General features: G+C 54.0%; 2 protein-coding genes across 2 annotated transcripts in view; one reads left to right on the forward strand and one right to left on the reverse strand.

Annotated features, from left to right (window-relative positions):
- Positions 1-474: 474 nt before the first annotated feature.
- Positions 475-22,750, reverse strand: part of LOC116942106 (uncharacterized) — a 32,173-nt gene continuing 9,897 nt past the window's right edge. Inside the window, exon 3 of the mRNA XM_076066904.1 lies at positions 475-2,160. Within this exon, the coding sequence (XP_075923019.1) occupies positions 1,384-2,160 (777 nt within the window). The 3' untranslated portion in view covers positions 475-1,383. The remainder of the gene's footprint in view (positions 2,161-22,750) is intronic.
- LOC142924444 (uncharacterized) lies at positions 13,694-16,670 on the forward strand. Its single transcript, XM_076066937.1, has 2 exons — positions 13,694-13,700; positions 14,103-16,670. The coding sequence occupies exons 1-2, from the start codon at positions 13,694-13,696 to the stop codon at positions 15,047-15,049; spliced, it is 954 nt and encodes a 317-aa protein (XP_075923052.1). The 3' UTR covers positions 15,050-16,670.

A 22,750-nucleotide genomic window follows, 5' to 3' on the forward strand; every position in this document is an offset into this window, starting at 1 on the left:
GGTCGTGTGGATTTTTCTCCGAGCCCTCTGGTTTTTCTCGACATTTAGAACCAACATCACGCGTTTAGAGTATGTTGCTGCTATACATTCCCACGTGATGAGCCACTTCGTTGCGCTATCATTTGTGGCCAGGTCGCTTCTGAAAAGGCTCAGTGGGCCTCACCTTGCTAAACAATTAAACGTCCAATCAGATCGGAGACGGAGCAACACGTGACTGCCTAATGTCGTCAGGCTTACTTCATTTGAAGCAAATTGTGGCTTCCAAAATCCAGCTCGAATGGGATCTGCACGGATGGCAGAGACAGCTTCTGATTGTTTGTCGAGTAACTCAGGTACCGTGTGGCTGGCTAATCGACCAGTCACTCATTAGTCACCTAATGAGTGACTGGTACTTGGCCTACCGCATCCATAATGAACCAGCCACGAGTACGGTGCGAGCTCTACCCCATCACAAATCACGAGGTTAACTCACAATCTAGATCAACCACTGGGCTTGCACAGTGTTCATCAAACCTTGCACTTTTATTGGCTCGAGAGATAACTCTGTCACTCCATTCCGCTGCCCTCCCCAGCCGCCGCAGTCGCTCGTGGTCCACGCGTTGCCCGTTGACGCGTTGCAGGCGATGATGGTTGTCCTCCTCAAAGTGCCACCGCGCCACTCGAGCTGTTTCGCGTTCGTTTCTCTTGTGAGAAGAAAAAACGTCGACTCCTGGAGGCCGCCCGGCAACTCTCGCCTCGCGGGCGACTCACGCGGCTGCGGCGGCTTCGGGGGGAGGGCTGGGTGGGAGTCGTGGTTAGGGCCCAGACCCCTCTCCCAGAGTCACAGGGTCTCACCCCGGGGTCGCGACGCTTCGACTAATCGAGTTTATTCGATGCGGGGATCCATCCACACCAACACACACCCTCGCTCACGCTGACAACAAGGTCGACGCCCACCGGAAAGCGTGAGGCAACGCCTATCCCAGGTGGGTCACCAACCTGTCCCTGATGTGTAGACTCCTTTGTCCACACGTCATGGACACATCCGTGCCCGTCCCGGGTTCAGTGCTGGCTGTACGCCTTTAAACAATTCTGCGTAGCAGAATGAATGAGTCCCAGGTGTGAGGTTGGCGAAGCTCACCTGCCCCACCAGGTAAGGAATAATACTGTACACTGACGCGCGTGTCGCAGGTGCGCACAATCATCTATCCCAGGTAAGGTGTGCACCTGTTGCAGTTGTTGAATTGTGTCCATGGCCGATACGCACACCTGTGCCTCTCGCAGGTGATAAGTACACACCTGTGCCTCTCGCAGGTGATAAGTACACACCTGCCCTCTGCAGTGGAATGAGTCGAGGTGAACAGACGTCACCCTACCCCACCAGGTGAACGTGCACGCCCCGGGTCAGGCCCTCCACGCTTTCCCGAGGCTCTGCAGGTGCTCCCGCGCTTTCATCCTGAGCGCCGCGATACTGGACGAGCGGCCTCCCACCCCCTCCCCACCGCCATCGCCCCCCACGGGGAATTTATCAGCAAACGCGGGGGGCCCGGAGTCCAATTCCATGCTGGCGTGAACAGCAACGGCTTGCTGCTGCTGATGCTGTTGGTGCTGCTGCTGCTGCTGTTGTTGTTGTTGGTGTTGATGCTGGTGTTGGTGCTGGTGATGGTGGTGGTTGATGGCGTGATGGTTGTGGAAACCCAGCGCCTGCATTGACGTGGGGCTGGTTCCACCTCCGCCACCACCTCCACCTCCTGCGCCACCGAGGAATCCGGTGGCTCCCCCGCCGGTTGCGCCCCCCGGGAATCCGACTCCCAGCCCCAACCCCACCCCGGGCGGACCTCCGTGGGGGGTTACGAACCCCGGGAGGCCGTGCATGGCCGCCCCCGCGAGAGGGGAACCCCCCAGCCACGTGTCCAGCCCGAGGGGCCCCGCGTTGCCGCCCGTGGCGGCCACCACCGCGGCGGCGGCGGGGGGGCCCGGGGGGAGCGGGTGGGGGTGGTGGTGGGGGTGGTGATGGGGGTGATGATGGTGATGGGGGTGGTGATGGGGGTGGTGGTGAGCCGCGGGGAGAGAGGAGCGACCGAAAGCGAGGGGAACCGGCGCGGGGTCGTGGAGTTTCATGGCCGTGGCCTCCAGCTTCTCTTGACGGCGCCACTTGGCCCGGCGGTTCTGAAACCACACCTGTGGACACACGTGACTCGTTAACACACGTGACTCGTTAACACACCTGTGGACACACGTGACTCGTTAACACACCTGTGGACACACGTGACTCGTTAACACACGTGACTCGTTAACACACCTGTGGACACACGTGACTCGTTAACACACGTGACTCGTTAACACACCTGTGGGCACACGTGACTCGTTAACACACCTGTGGGCACACGTGACTCGTTAACACACGTGACTCGTTAACACACCTGTGGGCACACGTGACTCGTTAACACACCTGTGGACACACGTGACTCGTTAACACACGTGACACGTTAACACACCTGTGGGCACACGTGACTCGTTAACACACGTGACTCGTTAACACACCTGTGGACACACGTGACTCGTTAACACACGTGACTCGTTAACACACCTGTGGGCACACGTGACTCGTTAACACACCTGTGGGCACACGTGACTCGTTAACACACCTGTGGGCACACGTGACTCGTTAACACACGTGACTCGTTAACACACCTGTGGACACACGTGACTCGTTAACACACCTGTGGACACACGTGACTCGTTAACACACCTGTGGGCACACGTGACACGTTAACACACCTGTGGGCACACGTGACTCGTTAACACACCTGTGGACACGTGACTCGTTAACACACCTGTGGACACACGTGACTCGTTAACACACCTGTGGACACACGTGACTCGTTAACACACCTGTGGACACACGTGACTCGTTAACACACCTGTGGACACACGTGACTCGTTAACACACCTGTGGACACACGTGACTCGTTAACACACCTGTGGACACGTGACACGTTAACACACCTGTGGACACACGTGACTCGTTAACACACCTGTGGACACACGTGACTCGTTAACACACGTGACTCGTGAATACACCCGTGGACACGTGACTCGTGAACACACCCGTGGACACACGTGACTCGTTAACACACCCGTGGACACACGCGACTCGTTAACACACCCGTGGGCACACGCGACTCGTTAACACACCCGTGGACACACGCGACTCGTTAACACACCCGTGGACACACGCGACTCGTTAACACACCCGTGGACACACGCGACTCGTTAACACACCCGTGGGCACACGCGACTCGTTAACACACCCGTGGACACACGTGACTCGTTAACACACCCGCGGACACACGTGACACGTTAACACACCCGTGGACACACGTGACTCGTTAACACACCCGTGGACACACGTGACACGTTAACACACGTGACTCGTTAACACACCCGTGGACACACGTGCCGACACTACACCCGTGCCGACACTACAACCGAACTCAACAAAACCAATCTATTAAGGCTATACCAGGGATCTTCGTCTTGTAATACATAAATGTTTGCGTGTCATTGTGTGTACATGTTTTAACGGTACATTTGTGTCTATTTTAGTGTGTGTTTGTAGAATTTACACACAGATGAGTGTGTGTGTCAGTGTGTATCAGTGTGTCTGCGTGTGTCCGTGTGTGTGCGTGCGTGTCAGTGGGGAGCGGTAGTGTAGCGGTTAGCGCTACGCTGCGCTATGAACCTGGCGACCCGGGTTCGATTCCCGCTCATTGCCAACACCAGTGACGATTATCTGAACCGGTCCCGGGCCTCCCCTAGGTCGACTCAGCCTCAAATGAGTACCTGGTGCGGTGTGTAAACATTGCCACTAGGGAGACAAAGGCGGCCGGGTGTGGTGCTGGCCACCCACCCCCTCGTGTACAGTGCCGGCCTTCATAGGTGCTCGCTAACAGCACTTGCCCCTACAGTCTGTTAAGGCTATATGGGGGATCTTTGTCTTTATCTTTGTGTGTGCGCGTTCAAGCTTCGCGTCGGTGTGTACAAGCACGATCAGAAGTATACACAAAGACAATGTTCCCCCGTGTAGCCTTTAACAGACTGTAGGGGCAAGTGCTGTTAGCGAGCACCTATGAAGGCCGGAACGGTACACGAGGGGGTGGGTCGCCAACACCTCGCCCGGCCGCCTTTGTCTCTCCAGTGCTGATGGTGACACACCGCGCGGGCTACATGACCCAGCCAACGCAGCCTTGCCTGACGGAGGAGCTCACCGATGGGACCTTGCCCAGATCTTTAAAAGATTTGTGAGCTCCTCACACAATCCAGCCTGGTTAAACCCAGGATGGATCGTAGGCAGGCTAGCCTAAATGTTTCTAATCGGCGAAGATGTTCCATTAGGGGGGTCCACATTTCGCAAGCGGGTAATGGGAGGGAATGACCGTGGCCGAGAAGACCTGAGGCTTAGTGCGGAGCGACAGACCAGGTAGCTTCCACCCAGCGTTACGCAACCGATTAAAAGATATTGCCGCTCGACTGATTCGGAGTGAGACCTCTGCTGTTAAACTGGAGCCGGTCATAAGCACACTGCCCAGGTATGGGAAACTCTCCACTTTCTCCACAACTGCCCCATCACCGATTGGGAGTTGTGGGGGTGGAGTGTCCGATGGTACAAAATACCCAGGCAGGTGCTTAGTTTTGGTGGGGCTGATGGTAAGGCCCCACCTCTTAGTGGCACGTTCCAGTCTCAGCAGCAGCGTCTCCAACTCCTCCTCTGACTGAGCAGCTATTACCAAATCATCGGCATACATAACGTGGTTGAGCAATAGGGAGCCATATCTTGACCGCACCCGGGCATCGATCAGCCTTCCATTATATCTGTACCAAATGGAGATTCCCCCGGTACAGCTATTGAAGGCTTCACGAACTACGTCGTCAAAATAGATGTTAAATAATGTGGGAGGCAGAGGACATCCCTGTCGCACCCCAAGGTGTACAGGGAATGGCTCTGACTCCCGGCCACGTAGTTTTACCCGGCCCCGCTCACCATCATGAAGGTCCTTAATGAGCGTGAGCAGAGGGTCAGGGACTCCAAAAGCACGAAGAACGACCCAGAGCCCAGGCCTACTGATGGTATCATAGGCCTTGACCATAATAAAGCAGAGATGTAGGTCTTGTTGGAATTCCCTACACCTCTGCTGTAGCAGACGGACAGTCACACACACAGTCACACAACAACAACCGCCATTCGCCACTAAGTGGCGGTGACGTCACCACGACGCTTGTGCCAGGCTATGTGCACCCTGAGCCCACGTGAAGTGTCGAACGCCCACTGGCAGGAGGTCACGGGGCAGACCCAGGTGCCACGGGTCGACTGACTGAGATGACTGGCTGATGCACCACCTGTGCCCCCTATTGTGCCAACCACACACTCACCCCCACACTCACCCCCACACTCACCCCCACACTCACCCCCACACTCACCCCCACACTCACCCCCACACTCACCCCCACACTCACCCCCACACTCACCCCCACACTCACCCCCACACTCACCCCCACACTCACCCCCACACTCACCCCCACACTCACCCCCACACTCACCCCCACACTCACCCCCACACTCACCCCCACACTCACCCCCACACTCACCCCCACACTCACCCCCACACTCACCCCCACACTCACCCCCACACTCACCCCCACACTCACCCCCACACTCACCCCCACACTCACCCCCACACTCACCCCCACACTCACCCCCACACTCACCCCCACACTCACCCCCACACTCACCCCCACACTCACCCCCACACTCACCCCCACACTCACCCCCACACTCACCCCCACACTCACCCCCACACTCACCCCCACACACACAAAGATAACAAAGATCCCCCATATAGCCTGTAACAGACTGTTGGGGCAATTGCTGTTAGCGAGCACCTATGAAGGCCGGAACGGTACACGAGGGGGTAGGTGGCCAGCACCACGCCCGACCGCCTTTGTCTCCCTAGTGGCAATGTTTACACACCGCACCAGGTACTCATTTGAGGCTGAGTCGACCTAGGGGAGGCCCGGGACCGGTTCAGATAATCGTCACTGGTGTTGGCCGTGAGCGGGAATCGAACCCGGGTCGCCGGGTTCATAGCGCAGCGCGCTAACCGCTACACTACCGCTCCCCCTACACACAGTCACACTCACCCCCACACACACAGTCACACACTCACCCCCACACGCTCGCACACACACATACTCACCCCTACACACTCGTACACGCACAGTCACACACAGTCACACACACACTCGTACACACACACAGTCACACACTCACCCCCACACACTTGTACACACACACACAGTCACACACTCACCCCCACACACGCACAGTCACACACACACACAGTCACACACCCCAACACACTCGCACACACACACACTCGTACACACACACACAGTCACACACTCACCCCCACACACTTGTACACACACACAGTCACACACTCACCCCCACACACGCACAGTCACACACACACAGTCACACACCCCCACACACTCGCACACACACACACTCGTACACACACACAGTCACACACTCATCCCCACACACTTGTACACACACACACATTCACACACTCACCCCCACACACGCACAGTCACACACACAGTCACACCCCACCACACACTCGTACACACACACTCACACACTGTCCCCCACACACTCTTACACACACACACAAAGATCCCCCGTATAGCCTTAACAGACTGTAGGGGCAAGTGCTGTTATCGAGCACCTATGAAGGCCGGCACGGCACACGAGGGGGTGGGTGGCCAGCACCACGCCTGGCCGCCTTTGTCTCCCTAGTGGCGACGTTTACACACCGCACCAGGTACTCAAGTGAGGCTGAGTCGACCTAGGGGAGGCCCAGAACCGGTTCAGATAATCGTCACTGGTGTTGGCCGTGAGCGGGAATTGAACCCGGGTCGCTGGGTTCGTAGCGCAGCGTAGCGCTACCCCCCCCCCCCCCACGTATACACAACAACAACAACAACCGCCATTCGCCACTAAGTGGCGGTGACGTCACCACGACGCTTGTGCCAGGCCATGTGCACCTTGAGGCCACGTGAAGTGTCGAACGCCCGCGGGCAGGAAGTCACAGGGCAGACCCAGGTGCCACGGGTCGACTGACTGAGATGACTGACTGATGCACCACCTGTGCCCCCTACTGTGCTAGTGTGTGTGTGTATACACACACACACTAGCACATACACACTAGCGCACATGCACACGCGCGCACTCTAGCACACACACTCGCATATACACTCTTACACCGTTGCCTGTATGCACATGTACACATCGGTACATCTCGGCCATCATTCACATCTTGATGAACAGAGCAACAATGACCACATCACCAGCATACACTGCATGGTTGGCCAATAAGGAGCCATCTATTGGTCGCACCCGGGCATCCATTAGCCTCCAACTCTACCTGCTGTACCAGATGGGAATTCCTCCGGTACAACCATGGAAGGCGTCTCGAATTGCGTAGTCAAAGAAGATGATCAATGGTGTAGAGGTCAGAGGACATCCCTGTCGCACCCCAAAGTGTACCTCGGCCTGCCCACCATCGTGAAGGTCTTTAGTGATTGTGAGCACATGGTCAAGGACCCCGAAAGCTCTGGCCTCTGAATGATATCGTATGGCTTGGTCAGGTAAATAAAGCAGAGGTGTAGGTCCAAACGCCTCTGTGATATCAAATGGACAGAATATGGCATCCGTGCAGGACCGCGCTCAGCCTGAAACCACATTGGGGCTACTCAAGTCTTTCCTCAGCTTGCCTGGCAAGGCGAAGTTGAATCATCCTTGCCAGGGCCTTTACAATCGTTGTGATGGCAAGCCGATGGTCAACGGGAAGCTCAGCTCCACGGTAGGTCTCAGTGTCAAGGACACGGACCCGTATTTACTCTTCCCTCACGAAATAGTCCAGCAAATATTCTTACTTGTACCCGGGGTGTATCCATGATGTGTGGATGCGCCGATGCCGCAACAGCGTGTTATTGAGCCGGACTAGCCAATGCTTTCCAATTACTGCGGCCCACGTGCCTATGTCATGACTCACTCAGGCATTGCAGTCACGTGACAAGATGCCTTCATCCCAATGACCCACTTTGGCCAGCTCCATGGACTGGAGGTCATGTGAAGCATCTGACCCATAAGCAATGCCTGTGTCCTGGCGCACATGTTCATCTTTGGTGGTGGCATGGGCAACCACCACCACCATCCTGTCCCTCCTGTTGATGGGGACGTGATCTCAGAGCTTCCTGCAGCTCGCTGCCACGCTCCAGAAGAGCCACTCCCTGCTCACTAATGGTATCCCGTCCCAAGCAGAGGTCTGAGTGGTCGCAGAAGCCAAAAGCAGTCCACCTGGAGCTGTATTCCCCAGAGGTCCATGTGGTGCCAGTCGAGCTCCCGACAGGGAACAGGCAGCCCTCTCTTTCTCCCCCCCCGCAGCCGTAGCGATTGACAATTGTTTCTGGAGACTCCCTGAAAGGGAGGGGGATGGGGGGGGGGGCTCAGTCCCTTGACATAGACCCCTGTTCCCTCGGGGGCCTCCGGTATATATTCCTACATCGATGGATCCTTGGGTATAGGAATGTGGGGTGGAGGGGCTTGGAACCATTCCAGCCACCCAGCGCCCCCGTTAGCCACGGTGGGGGCCGTGAGCCCAGCCACGAGGCGAACGGCTCAGGGCCTCTTCCCCAGCGGCATTCCTCACGGCGCACGGCAACGTCACCGTCGTCACCATCAAGGAGGTGGAGGTCGTTTCGCCAGACAGATACAAAGATCCCCCGTATAGTCTTGACGGAATTCTGGGGCAAGTGTCGCTAGCGAGCACCTACGAAGGCGGGGACGGCGCATGAGGGGGTCGGGGGGCCAGCACCACGCCCGACCGCCTTTGTCTCCCTAGTGGCAATGTTCACACACCGCACCAGGCACTCATTTGAGGCTGAGTCGACCTAGGGGAGGCCCGGGACCGGTTCAGATAATCGTCACCCGGTGTTGGCCGTGAGCGGGAATCGAACCCGGGTCGCCAGGTTCATAGCGCAGCGCGCTAACCGCTACACTATCGCTCCCCACCACACACACGTGCTCACACACACACGTGCTCACACACACACGTGCTCACACACACACGTGCTCACACACACACGTGCTCACACACACACGTGCTCACACACACGTGCTCACACACACGTGCTCACACACACGTGCTCACACACACGTGCTCACACACGCTCACACACTACCACACACGTGCTCACACGTGCTCACACACACACACTACCACACACACCCACACGTGCTCACACACTCAAACACCCACACGTGCTCACACACACTCACACGTGCTCACACACACACTCACACACACTCACTCACGTACTCACTCACACACGTGCTCACACACACACGTGCTCACACACTCATATACACACGTGCTCACACACGTACTCACTCACACACGTACTCACACACACACTCACATACTACCACACACACTCACACACTACCACACACACTCACACGTGCTCACACACTCACACACACTCACACACACTCACACACGTACTCACCCACACACGTGCTCTCACACACACACACTACCACACACACAAAGACAAAAAAACAAAGATCCCCCATATAGCCTTAACAGACTGTAGGGGCAAGTGCTGTTAGCGAGCACCTATGAAGGCCGGAACGGTACACGAGGGGGTGGGTGGCCAGCACCACGCCCGACCGCCTTTGTCTCCCTAGTGGCAATGTTTACACACCGCACCAGGTACTCATTTGAGGCTGAGTCGACCTAGGGGAGGCCCGGGACCGGTTCAGATAATCGTCACTGGTGTTGGCCGTGAGCGGGAATCGAACCCGGGTCGCCAGGTTCATAGCGCAGCGCGCTAACCGCTACACCACCGCTCCCCACACTCACTACCACACACACTCACACGTGCTCACTCACACACGTGCTCACACACACTCACTCACACGTGCTCACACACACACGTGCTCACACACACTCACACACTCACTCACACGTGCTCACACACACACACACGGACTCACACACACTCACTCACACACGTGCTCACACACACTCACACACGTACTCACTCACACACGTGCTCACACACACTCACACACGTACTCACATTCACACGTGCTCACACTCACACACACGTACTCACACTCATACACACGTAGTCACACACACACGTGCTCACACACACTCAAACACCCACACACACGTGCTCACACACACACTCACACACGTACTCACATACGTGCTCACACACACTCGCACACACACTCACAACAACAACAACCGCCATTCGCCACTAAGTGGCGGTGACGTCACCACGACGCTTGTGCCAGGCTATGTGCACCTTGAGGCCACGTGAAGTGTCGAACGCCCGCTGGCAGGAGGTCACGGGGCAGACCCAGGTGCCACGGGTCGACTGACTGAGATGACTGGCTGATGCACCACCTGTGCCCCCTACTGTGCCAACCTGCTGTGCTTTAGCCACCCGGCGCTCCGCTCGTTGTTCTGAGCGTCGCTCCTCCGCCCTCCGTTGTTGTTGGAGGGCGACTACCTCCAATTGCCCAGTAGCATCCTTCACGAGCCTCCTCCACAGAGGCCGATCTTGACACCGCTGGTACCAGTCATCGGCAAGTCCACTCAGCTCCACGTCCTCCTGTACCACATCACTCCATCTCTTCTCTAGCCCGTGCCGCGCCCGCTTAGCCCCCTCAATCCGGCCGAACAAAAGCTGTTTCAGCATGCGGTGGCTGGGCATGCGGGCTACATGACCCAGCCATCGCAGCCTTGCCCGCCGGAGGAGCTCACCGATGGGACCTTGCCCAGATCTTTCAAGGATTTGTGAGCTCCTCACACAATCCAGTCTGGTTAAACCCAGGATGGATCGTAGGCAGGCCAGCCTAAATGTTTCTAACCGGCGAAGATGTTCTATTAGGGGGGTCCACGTTTCGCAAGCGTAGAGAAGGGAGGGAATGACCGTGGCCGAGAAGACCTGAAGCTTAGTGCGGAGCGACAGACCAGGTAGCTTCCACACAGCGTTACGCAACCGATGAAAAGATATTGTCGCTCGACTGATTCGGAGTGAGACCTCTGCTGTTAAACTGGAGCCAGTCATAAGCACACTGCCCAGGTATGGGAAACTCTCCACTCTCTCCACAACTGCCCCATCACCGATTGGGAGTTGTGGGGGTGGAGTGTCCGATGGTACAAAATACCCAGGCAGGTGCTTAGTTTTGGTGGGGCTGATGGTAAGTGGCACGCTCCAGCCTCAGCAGCAGCGTCTCCAACTCCTCCTCTGAATGAGCAGCTATTACCAAATCATCAGCATACATAACGTGGTTGAGCAATAGGGAGCCATCCCTTGGCCGCACCCGGGCATCGATCAGCCTCCCATTATATCTGTACCATATGGAGATTCCCCCGGTACAGCTATTGAAGGCTTCACGAACTACGTGGTCAAAATAGATGTTAAATAATGTGGGAGCCAGAGGACATCCCTGTCGCACCCCAAGGTGTACAGGGAATGGCTCTGACTCCCGGCCACGTAATTTTGCACGGGCCCGCTCACCATCATGAAGGTCCTTATTGATTGTCAGCAAAGAGTCAGGGACTCCGAAAGCACGAAGAAAAACCTAGAGGTCATGCCTACTGATGGTATCATAGGCTTTGACCAGATCAATAAAGAAGAGCTGTAGATCTTGTTGGAATTCCTTACACCTCTACTGTAGCAGACGGACAGAAAATATGGCATTTGTGCAGGACCGCCCTTTCCTGAAACCGCATTGGAGCTCCGCAAGCCTCTCCTCAGCGTGCCTGGCAAGGCGATGTTGAATAATCCTTGCCAGGACCTTTCCCGGCATTCTGAGGAGTGAGATGCCCCTGTAGTTGTTATAGTCTGTGCGATCCCCATTCTTAAAGAGGGGGACCACCAAGGCATCCTTCCAATCCTGCGGAACCCGTCCAGTGGTCCAGACTGTTATTATGATGTCATGTAGGGCAGTCTGTGCACAAACGCCACCCTCCCTCAGCATTTCGCTTGGGAGATCATCTCTGCCCGCTGCTTTTCCTGGTCTCAGACTCCGGATCGCCTTCAGTACTTCCTCAACAGATGGCACCTCAGCCAGCACACACACGTACTCACACTCACTCACACTCACTCACACACGTACTCACAACAAAGATAACAAAGATCCCCCGTATAGCCTTAACAGACTGTAGCCTATGGAGGCCGGAACGGTACACGAGGGGGTGGGTGGCCAGCACCACGCCCGACCGCCTTTGTCTCCCTAGTGGCAATGTTTACACACCGCACCAGGTACTCATTTGAGGCTGAGTCGGCCTAGGGGAGGCCCGGGACCGGTTCAGATAATCGTCACTGGTATTGGCCGTGAGCGGGAATCGAACCCGGGTCGCCAGGTTCATAGCGCAGCGCGCTAACCACTACACTATCGCTCACACACACTAACACACACACTCACTCACACGCGCTCACACACCCTCACACACGTACTCACTCACACGTACTCACTCATACCCACACACGTACACACGTACTCCCTCACACTCACACACGTACTCCCTCACACTCACACACGTGCTCACACACACTCACACACGTACTTCCTCACACTCACACACGTACTCCCTCACACTCACACACGTGCTCACACACACTCACACACGTACTCACTCACACTCACACACGTACTCCCTCACACTCACACACGTGCTCACACACACTCACACATACTCACACACGTACTCCCTCACACTCACACACGTACTCAATCACTCACAAAAACTCACTACCACACTCACATACATACACACACTCACCCACAAATTCACACACACATAAATTCACACACACTCACAAACTCACTCCCACACACGTACTGACTCACGTACGTACTCACACTCACGCACACTAACACACACGTACACACACACGAATTCAGTCACCCACTCACAACACTCACTCACACGTACTCACACGTACTCACACACTCAATCACACACGTACTCACTATATACGTACTCACACACGTACTCACACACGTCCTCACACTCACTCACACTCGTACTCACTCACACGTACTCACACACACACGTACTCACACTCACTCACACACGTACTCACACTCACACGTGCTCACACTCACACACACGTACTCACACTCATACACACGTAGTCACACACGTACTCACAGTCACTCACACACGTACTCACACTCACACACACGTAGTCACACACTCACACACACTCACACACACGTACTCACACACAGACACGGGATTAGTGTGTACAGTAATCACCGATTTGCGGATTCACCGAGCGCTGGGATGCGATTACGGGCCCTGATTTAATCAAATTTGTCCGACATTGACTTAAGGAGTCGTCTCGCTCACATTGTGGGGGCCTGGGCCCCCTCGCTCATCCCGGGACCCCAGGGGACCTCCCTCTCTTCCCCCCAGCTCCGCACATCTCTCTCCGCGTGGGGTCACAGTCTGCTCCGTGATGCAACTCGCACGGTCACGCTCGTCCCGTTGGAATAATCATCATCATCAGCACAATCATCATCATCAGCAGCACAATCATCATTAGCGTAGTCGTCATGAGCCGTACAATCTTCATTAGAAACACCTCCGCCACCATCTCATCGCCAACAACAGAACCGCCAATTATATTATTAATCATAATAATTAATAATAATTACACTTATATAACTCGGTCACTACCCCCTATCATCCCCTACATCCAGCAGTGGATGGACTGGGCGGTGATGGATAAGTTATGGGGCTGACGTCAGAGCAATATCCCCCCCCCCTTGCCCCCCCCGCCCCACGGTTACCTGCAGGTGTGGTCCCTCCACCCCTCTCAGTCTCTCCACCTCTCAGTCTCTCAGTCTCTCTCCACCTCTCAGTCCCTCTCCACCTCTCAGTCTCTCAGTCTCTCCATCTCTCTCTCTCAGTCCCTCCATCTCTCTCTCTCTCTCAGTCTCTCCATCTCTCTCTCTCTCTCAGTCCCTCCATCTCTCTCTCTCTCTCTCAGTCCATCCATCTCTCTCTCTCTCTCAGTCGCTCCATCTCTCTCTCTCTCAGTCCCTCCATCTCTCTCTCTCTCTCAGTCCCTCCATCTCTCTCTCTCAGTCGCTCCATCTCTCTCTCTCTCTCAGTCGCTCCATCTCTCTCTCAGTCCCTCCATCTCTCTCTCTCAGTCGCTCCATCTCTCTCTCTCAGTCCCTCCATCTCTCTCTCTCTCTCAGTCGCTCCATCTCTCTCTCTCAGTCGCTCCATCTCTCTCTCTCTCAGTCGCTCCATCTCTCTCTCTCAGTCCCTCCATCTCTCTCTCTCTCTCAGTCCCTCCATCTCTCTCTCTCAGTCTCTCCATCTCTCTCTCTCAGTCGCTCCATCTCGCTCTCTCTCTCAGTCTCTCCATCTCTCTCTCTCTCAGTCGCTCCATCTCTCTCTCTCTCAGTCGCTCCATCTCTCTCTCTCTCAGTCCCTCCATCTCTCTCTCTCTCTCTCAGTCTCTCCATCTCTCTCTCAGTCCCTCCATCTCTCTCTCTCTGTCGCTCCATCTCTCTCTCTCTCAGTCCCTCCATCTCCCTCTCAGTCGCTCCATCTCTCTCTCTCTCTGTCGCTCCATCTCTCTCTCTCTCTCTCAGTCCCTCTCCACCTCTCAGTCTCTCAGTCGCTCCATCTCTCTCTCAGTCCCTCCATCTCTCTCTCTCAGTCTCTCCACCCCTCTCTCTCTCAGTCGCTCCATCTCTATGTCCGTCCCTTCGTCTTTCTCTCCGCGAGTTGCTCCGCTCCGCCAGGCTGCTCCTCCCTCCTTCCGCTGCCTCCTCTCTCCGTCCACTTTTTTTCCTCCTAAATTCCTCGTCAATTCACCTCTCCGTCCGTCCGTCCGTCCAGCCACCACCACTCTATCTCTTTGGCCTCTATGTGATGTGAGGAAGGGTTATTGACCGAAACGTCGCCTATTATATGTCTATGGGGCCTCTTTCCCAGTATCAAAATGATGGGAACAAATAAGACTAGCCGATAAAATAGGTGTTACGATTTTGATTTAAAGCTTTCGTGACTGCAGGGATTCATATTCTTGGTTCTTTCGGTGACTTTACCGAAAGAACCAAGAATATAGGTGTTACGATGTTCACACACCAAATAGAAACATCTTGCAAGGCACCAAGTCAGCATTAACCACACGTACTTGTGACAACACATGTAAACAAACATGCTCTCGTAATATTTGCAATGTCTTCGAACATCTTAACACCCAAACAGCTGTGTTAAGATGTTAAAACACCAAACTGAAACCTTTTACGAGGAATCATGTGTGCATTAACCACAATACTTGTGGTCAGAATGCAAACAAAAAATACTCTGATAATATGATGTATTGTCTTTGAAACTGATTGGTCCACACCAGAGACAGCTTTCTTTTTAGCCTAGTCTCAAGACGTCCTTGTAAAAGGTTTCAGTTTGGTGTTTTAACACCTTAACGCCTAAATCTTGACTTAAAGCTTTCGTGACTGCAGGAATTCATACTCTTTGAGTCTTTCGTTAAAGACAGACCCACAGAGTATCTTAACACAGCTGTTTTGTTGCCAGAACAAAAAGGGGAAAACCTATTCTCATATTTTGGAACTGGCAAAAGAGGTCCCATGATCCGAACAGCTGTTTCATTACCAGAATGGGTAAAGCCTATTCTTATTTTTTCGATCTTTTATATTCATATTCCTAAGGTTACACACACACACGGTGCTGTTATCGAGCAATGTGTTGAGTTTGTATTGGTGGTGTTTGTGCTGGTGGAGGTGGCTCGTGAAGGCCGCTGCTACTGGGCAGGTGGAGGCAGTCGCCCTCCACAAACAGCGGAGGGCGAAAGAGTGACGCTCACAACAACGAGTGGAGCGCCGGGCGCATAAAACACAGCAAGTTGGCACAGGAGGGGGGCACAGATGGTGCTACTCCCAGTCATCTCAGTCAGCCGACCCATGGTACCTGGGCCTGTCCCGTGACCTGCCAGCGGGCGCTCGATACTTCACGTGGCCTTAAAAGTGCACGTAGCCTGGCACAAGCGCCATGGTAACGTCACCGCTACTTCGTGGCGAATGGCGGCTGTTGTTGTTGCTGCTTTTACTGGAATCGGTCTCAACGCGATCGGCTCGAGCCGACCCGCACTGCGGGGAATTCATTCTTGTACACCGAGTCGTTAATAACACAGGCTTTTGAGTTAGATCATGTAAATATAATTGTGTCGTTAACCCACCACCACCCGACACAGCCAATTAGTACGGGTTGTCACGTGAACAAAACGTGCCCATTAGTTAACTCGTTCAGCACACCGGTTGTGTGTTGGAGAGTAAAACACACAACATTGACAATTCGAGTTGACGACGTTCCGCTGATGATCACAACAACCACAACCATGGCCATCAGTCGTGTTTGTGCTCGATCCATTTTCAATTTCTCGTGTCGATGGCGCACTTGCTCTGATCGCTATCTGAGACTCCCCCATCCACATCGCTATCTGAGACTCCCCAATCCACATCACTATCTGAGACTCCCCCATCATCATCACTATCTGAGACTCCCCCATCATCATCACTATCTGAGACTCCCCCATCATCATCACTATCTGAGACTCCCCCATCCACATCACTATCTGAGACTCCCCCATCCACATCACTATCTGAGACTCCCCCATCATCATCACTATCTGAGACTCCCCCATCCACATCGCTATCTGAGACTCCCCCATCATCATCACTATCTGAGACTTCCCCATCATCATCATCACTATCTGAGACTCCCCCATCATCATCACTATCTGAGACTCCCCCATCCCCCATCACTATCTGAGACTCCCCCATCATCATCACTATCTGAGACTCCCCCATCATCATCACTATCTGAGACTCCCCCATCATCATCACTATCTGAGACTCCCCCATCCATATCACTATCTGAGACTCCCCCATCATCATCACTATCTAAGACTCCCCCATCCACATCACTATCCGAGACTCCCCCATCCACATCACTATTTGAGACTCCCCCATCCACATCGCTATCTGAGATTCCCCCATCACAATCTGAGACTCGCCCATCCACATCGCTATCTGAGACTCCCCCATCATCATCACTATTTGAGACTCCCCCATCCCCATCACTATCTGAGACTCCCCCATTATGATCACTATCTGAGACTCCCCCATCATCATCATCACTATCTGAGACTCCCCCATCATCATCACTATCTGAGACTCCCCCATCCCCATCACTATCTGAGACTCCCCCATTATCATCACTATCTGAGAATCCCCCATCATCATCACTATCTGAGACTCCCCCATCATCATCACTATCTGAGACTCCCCCATCCACATCACTATCTGAGACTCCCCCATCCACATCGCTATCTGAGACTCCCCCATCATCATCACTATCTGAGACTCCCCCATCATCATCACTATCTGAGACTCCCCCATCATCATCACTATCTGAGACTCCCCCATCATCATCACTATTTGAGACTCCCCCATCCATATCACTATCTGAGACTCCCCCATCATCATCGCTATCTGAGACTCCCCCATCATCATCACTATCTGAGACTCCCCCATTCACATCGCTATCTGAGACTACCCCATCCACATCACTATTTGAGACTCCCCCATCCACATCGCTATCTGAGACTCCCCCATCACGATCTGAGACTCCCCCATCCACATCGCTATCAGAGACTCCCCCATCCACATCGCTATCTGAGACTCCCCCATCATCATCACTATCTGAGACTCCCCCATCATCATCACTATCTGAGACTCCCCCATCATCATCACTATCTGAGACTCCCCCATCATCATCACTATCTGAGACTCCCCCATCATCATCACTATCTGAGACTCCCCCATCATCATCACTATCTGAGACTCCCCCATCATCATCACTATCTGAGACTCCCCCATCCATATCACTATCTAAGACTCCCCCATCCACATCGCTATCTGAGACTCCCCCATCCACATCACTATTTGAGACTCCCCATCCACATCGCTATCTGAGACTCCCCCATCACGATCTGAGACTCCCCCATCCACATCGCTATCTGAGACTCCCCCATCCACATCGCTATCTGAGACTCCCCCATCACGATCTGAGACTCCCCCATCCACATCGCTATCTGAGACTCCCCCATCCACATCACTATTTGAGACTCCCCCATCCACATCGCTATCTGAGACTCCCCCATCATCATCACCATCTGAGACTCCCCCATCATCATCACTATCTGAGACTCCCCCATCATCATCACTATCTGAGACTCCCCCATCATCATCACTATCTGAGACTCCCCCATCCATATCACTATCTGAGACTCCCCCATCCACATCGCTATCTGAGACTCCCCCATCCACATCCCTATTTGAGACTCCCCATCCACATCGCTATCTGAGACTCCCCCATCACGATCTGAGACTCCCCCATCCACATCGCTATCTGAGACTCCCCCATCCACATCGCTATCTGAGACTCCCCCATCATCATCAATATCTGAGACTCCCCCATCATCATCACTATCTGAGACTCCCCCATCATCACTATCTGAGACTCCCCCATCATCATCACTATCTGAGACTCCCCCATCCATATCACTATTTGAGACTCCCCCATCCACATCGCTATCTGAGACTCCCCCATCCACATCACTTTTTGAGACTCCCCCATCCACATCGCTATCTGAGACTCCCCCATCACGATCTGAGACTCCCCCATTCACATCGCTATCTGAGACTCCCCCATCCACATCGCTATCTGAGACCCCCCCATCATCAACACTATCTGAGACTCCCCCATCATCATCACTATCTGAGACTCCCCCATCATCATCACTATCTGAGACTCCCCCATCATCATCACTATCTGAGACTCCCCCATCCATATCACTATCTGAAACTCCCCCATCCACATCACTTTTTGAGACTCCCCCATCCACATCGCTATCTGAGACTCCCCCATCACGATCTGAGACTCCCCCATTCACATCGCTATCTGAGACTCCCCCATCCACATCGCTATCTGAGACCCCCCCATCATCAACACTATCTGAGACTCCCCCATCATCATCACTATCTGAGACTCCCCCATCCACATCACTATCTGAGACTCCCCCATCATCATCACTATCTGAGACTCCCCCATCCACATCGCTATCTGAGACTCCCCCATCCACATCACTATTTGAGACTCCCCCATCCACATCGCTATCTGAGACTCCCCCATCATCATCACTATCTGAGACTCCCCCATTATCATCACTATCTGAGACTCCCCCATCATCATCACTATCTGAGATTCCCCCATCCATATCACTATCTGAGACTACCCCATCCACATCGCTATCTGAGACTCCCCCATCCACATCACTATTTGAGACTCCCCCATCCACATCGTTATCTGAGACTCCCCCATCATCATCACTATCTGAGACTCCCTCATCATCATCACTATCTGAGACTCCCCCATCATCATCACTATCTGAGACTCCCCCATCCATATCACTATCTGAGACTCCCCCATCCACATCGCTATCTGAGACTCTCCCATCCACATCACTATTTGAGACTCCCCCATCCACATCGCTATCTGAGACTCCCCCATCACGATCTGAGACTCCCCCATCCACATCGCAATCTGAGACTCCCCCATCCACATCACTATCTGAGACTCCCCCATCATCATCACTATCTGAGACTCCCCCATCATCATCACTATCTGAGACTCCCCCATCCATATCACTATCTGAGACTCCCCCATCCACATCGCTATCTGAGACTCCCCCATCCACATCACTATTTGAGACTCCCCCATCCACATCGCTATCTGAGGCTCCCCCATCCACATCGCTATCTGAGACTCCCCCATCACGATCTGAGACTCCCCCATCCACATCGCTATCTGAGACTCCCCCATCCACATCGCTATCTGAGACTCCCCCATCCCCATCACTATCTGAGACTCCCCCATCCACATCGCTATCTGAGACTCACCCATCCACATCACTATCTGAGACTCCCCCATCCACATCGCTATCTGAGACTCCCCCATCCCCACCACTATCTGAGACTCCCCCATCCACATCGCTATCTGAGGCTCCCCCATCCACATCGCTATCTGAGACTCCCCCATCCACATCACTATCTGAGACTCCCCCATCCACATCACTATCTGAGACTCCCCCATCGCTATCTGAGACTCCCCCATCCACATCACTATCTGAGACTCCCCCATCACTCTCTGAGACTCCCCATCCACATCACTATCTGAGACTCCCCCATCCCCATCACTATCTGAGACTCCCCCATCCACATCGCTATCTGAGACTCCCCCATCCACATCGCTATCTGAGACTCCCCCATCATCATCACTATCTGAGACTCCCCCATCATCATCACTATCTGAGACTCCCCCATCATCATCACTATCTAAGACTCCCCCATCCACATCGCTATCTGACAATCCCCCATCATCATCGCTATTTGAGACTCCCCCATCTACATCGCTATCTGAGACTCCCCCATCATCATCGCTATCTGAGACTCCCCCATCCACATCACTATCTGAGACTCGCCCATCCACATCGCTATCTGAGACTCCCCCATCATCATCATCACTATCTGAGACTTCCCCATCCACATCACTCTCTGAGACTCCGCCATCTCCATCGCTATCTGAGACTCCCCCATCATCATCGTTATCTGAGACTCCGCCATCCCCATCGCTATCTGAGACTCCCCCATCCACATCGGTATCTGAGACTCCCCCATCCCCATCGCTATCTGAGACTCCCCCATCAACATCACTATCTGAGACTCCCCCATCATCATCGCTATCTGAGACTCCCCCATCCCCATCGCTATCTGAGACTCCCCCATCATCATCGCTATCTGAGACTCCCCCATCCACATCGCTATCTGAGACTCCCCCATCGCTATCTGAGACTCCCCCATCCACATCGCTCTCTGAGACTCCCCCATCATCATCATCACTATCTGAGACTCCCCCATCCACATCACTATCTGAGACTCCCCCATCCACATCGCTATCTGAGACTCCCCCATCCACATCACTATCTGAGACTCCCCCATCGCTATCTGAGACTCCCCCATCCACATCGCTATCTGACAATCCCCCATCATCATCGCTATTTGAGACTCCCCCATCTACATCGCTATCTGAGACTCCCCCATCATCATCGCTATCTGAGACTCCCCCATCCACATCACTATCTGAGACTCGCCCATCCACATCGCTATCTGAGACTCCCCCATCATCATCATCACTATCTGAGACTTCCCCATCCACATCACTCTCTGAGACTCCGCCATCTCCATCGCTATCTGAGACTCCCCCATCATCATCGTTATCTGAGACTCCGCCATCCCCATCGCTATCTGAGACTCCCCCATCCACATCGGTATCTGAGACTCCCCCATCCCCATCGCTATCTGAGACTCCCCCATCAACATCACTATCTGAGACTCCCCCATCATCATCGCTATCTGAGACTCCCCCATCCCCATCGCTATCTGAGACTCCCCCATCATCATCGCTATCTGAGACTCCCCCATCCACATCGCTATCTGAGACTCCCCCATCGCTATCTGAGACTCCCCCATCCACATCGCTCTCTGAGACTCCCCCATCATCATCATCACTATCTGAGACTCCCCCATCCACATCACTATCTGAGACTCCCCCATCCACATCGCTATCTGAGACTCCCCCATCCACATCACTATCTGAGACTCCCCCATCCACATCGCTATCTGAGACTCCCCTATCCACATCGCTATCTGAGACTCCCCCATCGCTATCTGAGACTCCCTCATCGCTATCTGAGACTCCCCCATCCACATCGCTCTCTGAGACTCCCCCATCCACATCGCTATCTGAGACTCCCCCATCCACATCACTATCTGAGACTCCCCCATCCACATCACTATCTGAGACTCCCCCATCCACATCGCTATCTGAGACTCCCCCATCCACATCGCTATCTGAGACTCCCCCATCGCTATCTGAGACTCCCCCATCCACATCGCTATCTGAGACTCCCCCATCCACATCACTATCTGAGACTCCCCCATAATCATCACTATCTGAGACTCCCCCATCCACATCGCTATCTGAGACTCCCCCATCCCCATCATAATCACTATCTGAGACTCCCCCATCCACATCGCTATCTGAGACTCCCCCATCCACATCACTATCTGAGACTCCCCCATCCCCATCGCTATCTGAGACTCCCCCATCATCATCACTATCTGAGACTCCCCCATCATCATCACTCTCTGAGACTCCCCCATCCCCATCGCTATCTGAGACTCCCCCATCCACATCAGTATCTGAGACTCCCCCATCATCATCACTATCTGAGACTCCCCCATCCACATCACTATCTGAGACTCCCCCATCCCCATCGCTATCTGAGACTCCCCCATCCACATCGCTATCTGAGACTCCCCCATCCCCATCCACATCGCTATCTGAGACTCCCCTATCCCCATCGCTATCTGAGACTCCCCCATCATCATCACTATCTGAGACTCCCCCATCCACATCGCTATTTGAGACTCCCCCATCATCATCACTAT

Source organism: Petromyzon marinus, chromosome 13 (genome assembly GCF_048934315.1).
Source record: "Petromyzon marinus isolate PM22_M1 ecotype Great Lakes invasive population chromosome 13, UKy_Petmar_22M1.pri1.0, whole genome shotgun sequence".
Lineage (NCBI taxonomy): Eukaryota > Metazoa > Chordata > Hyperoartia > Petromyzontiformes > Petromyzontidae > Petromyzon > Petromyzon marinus.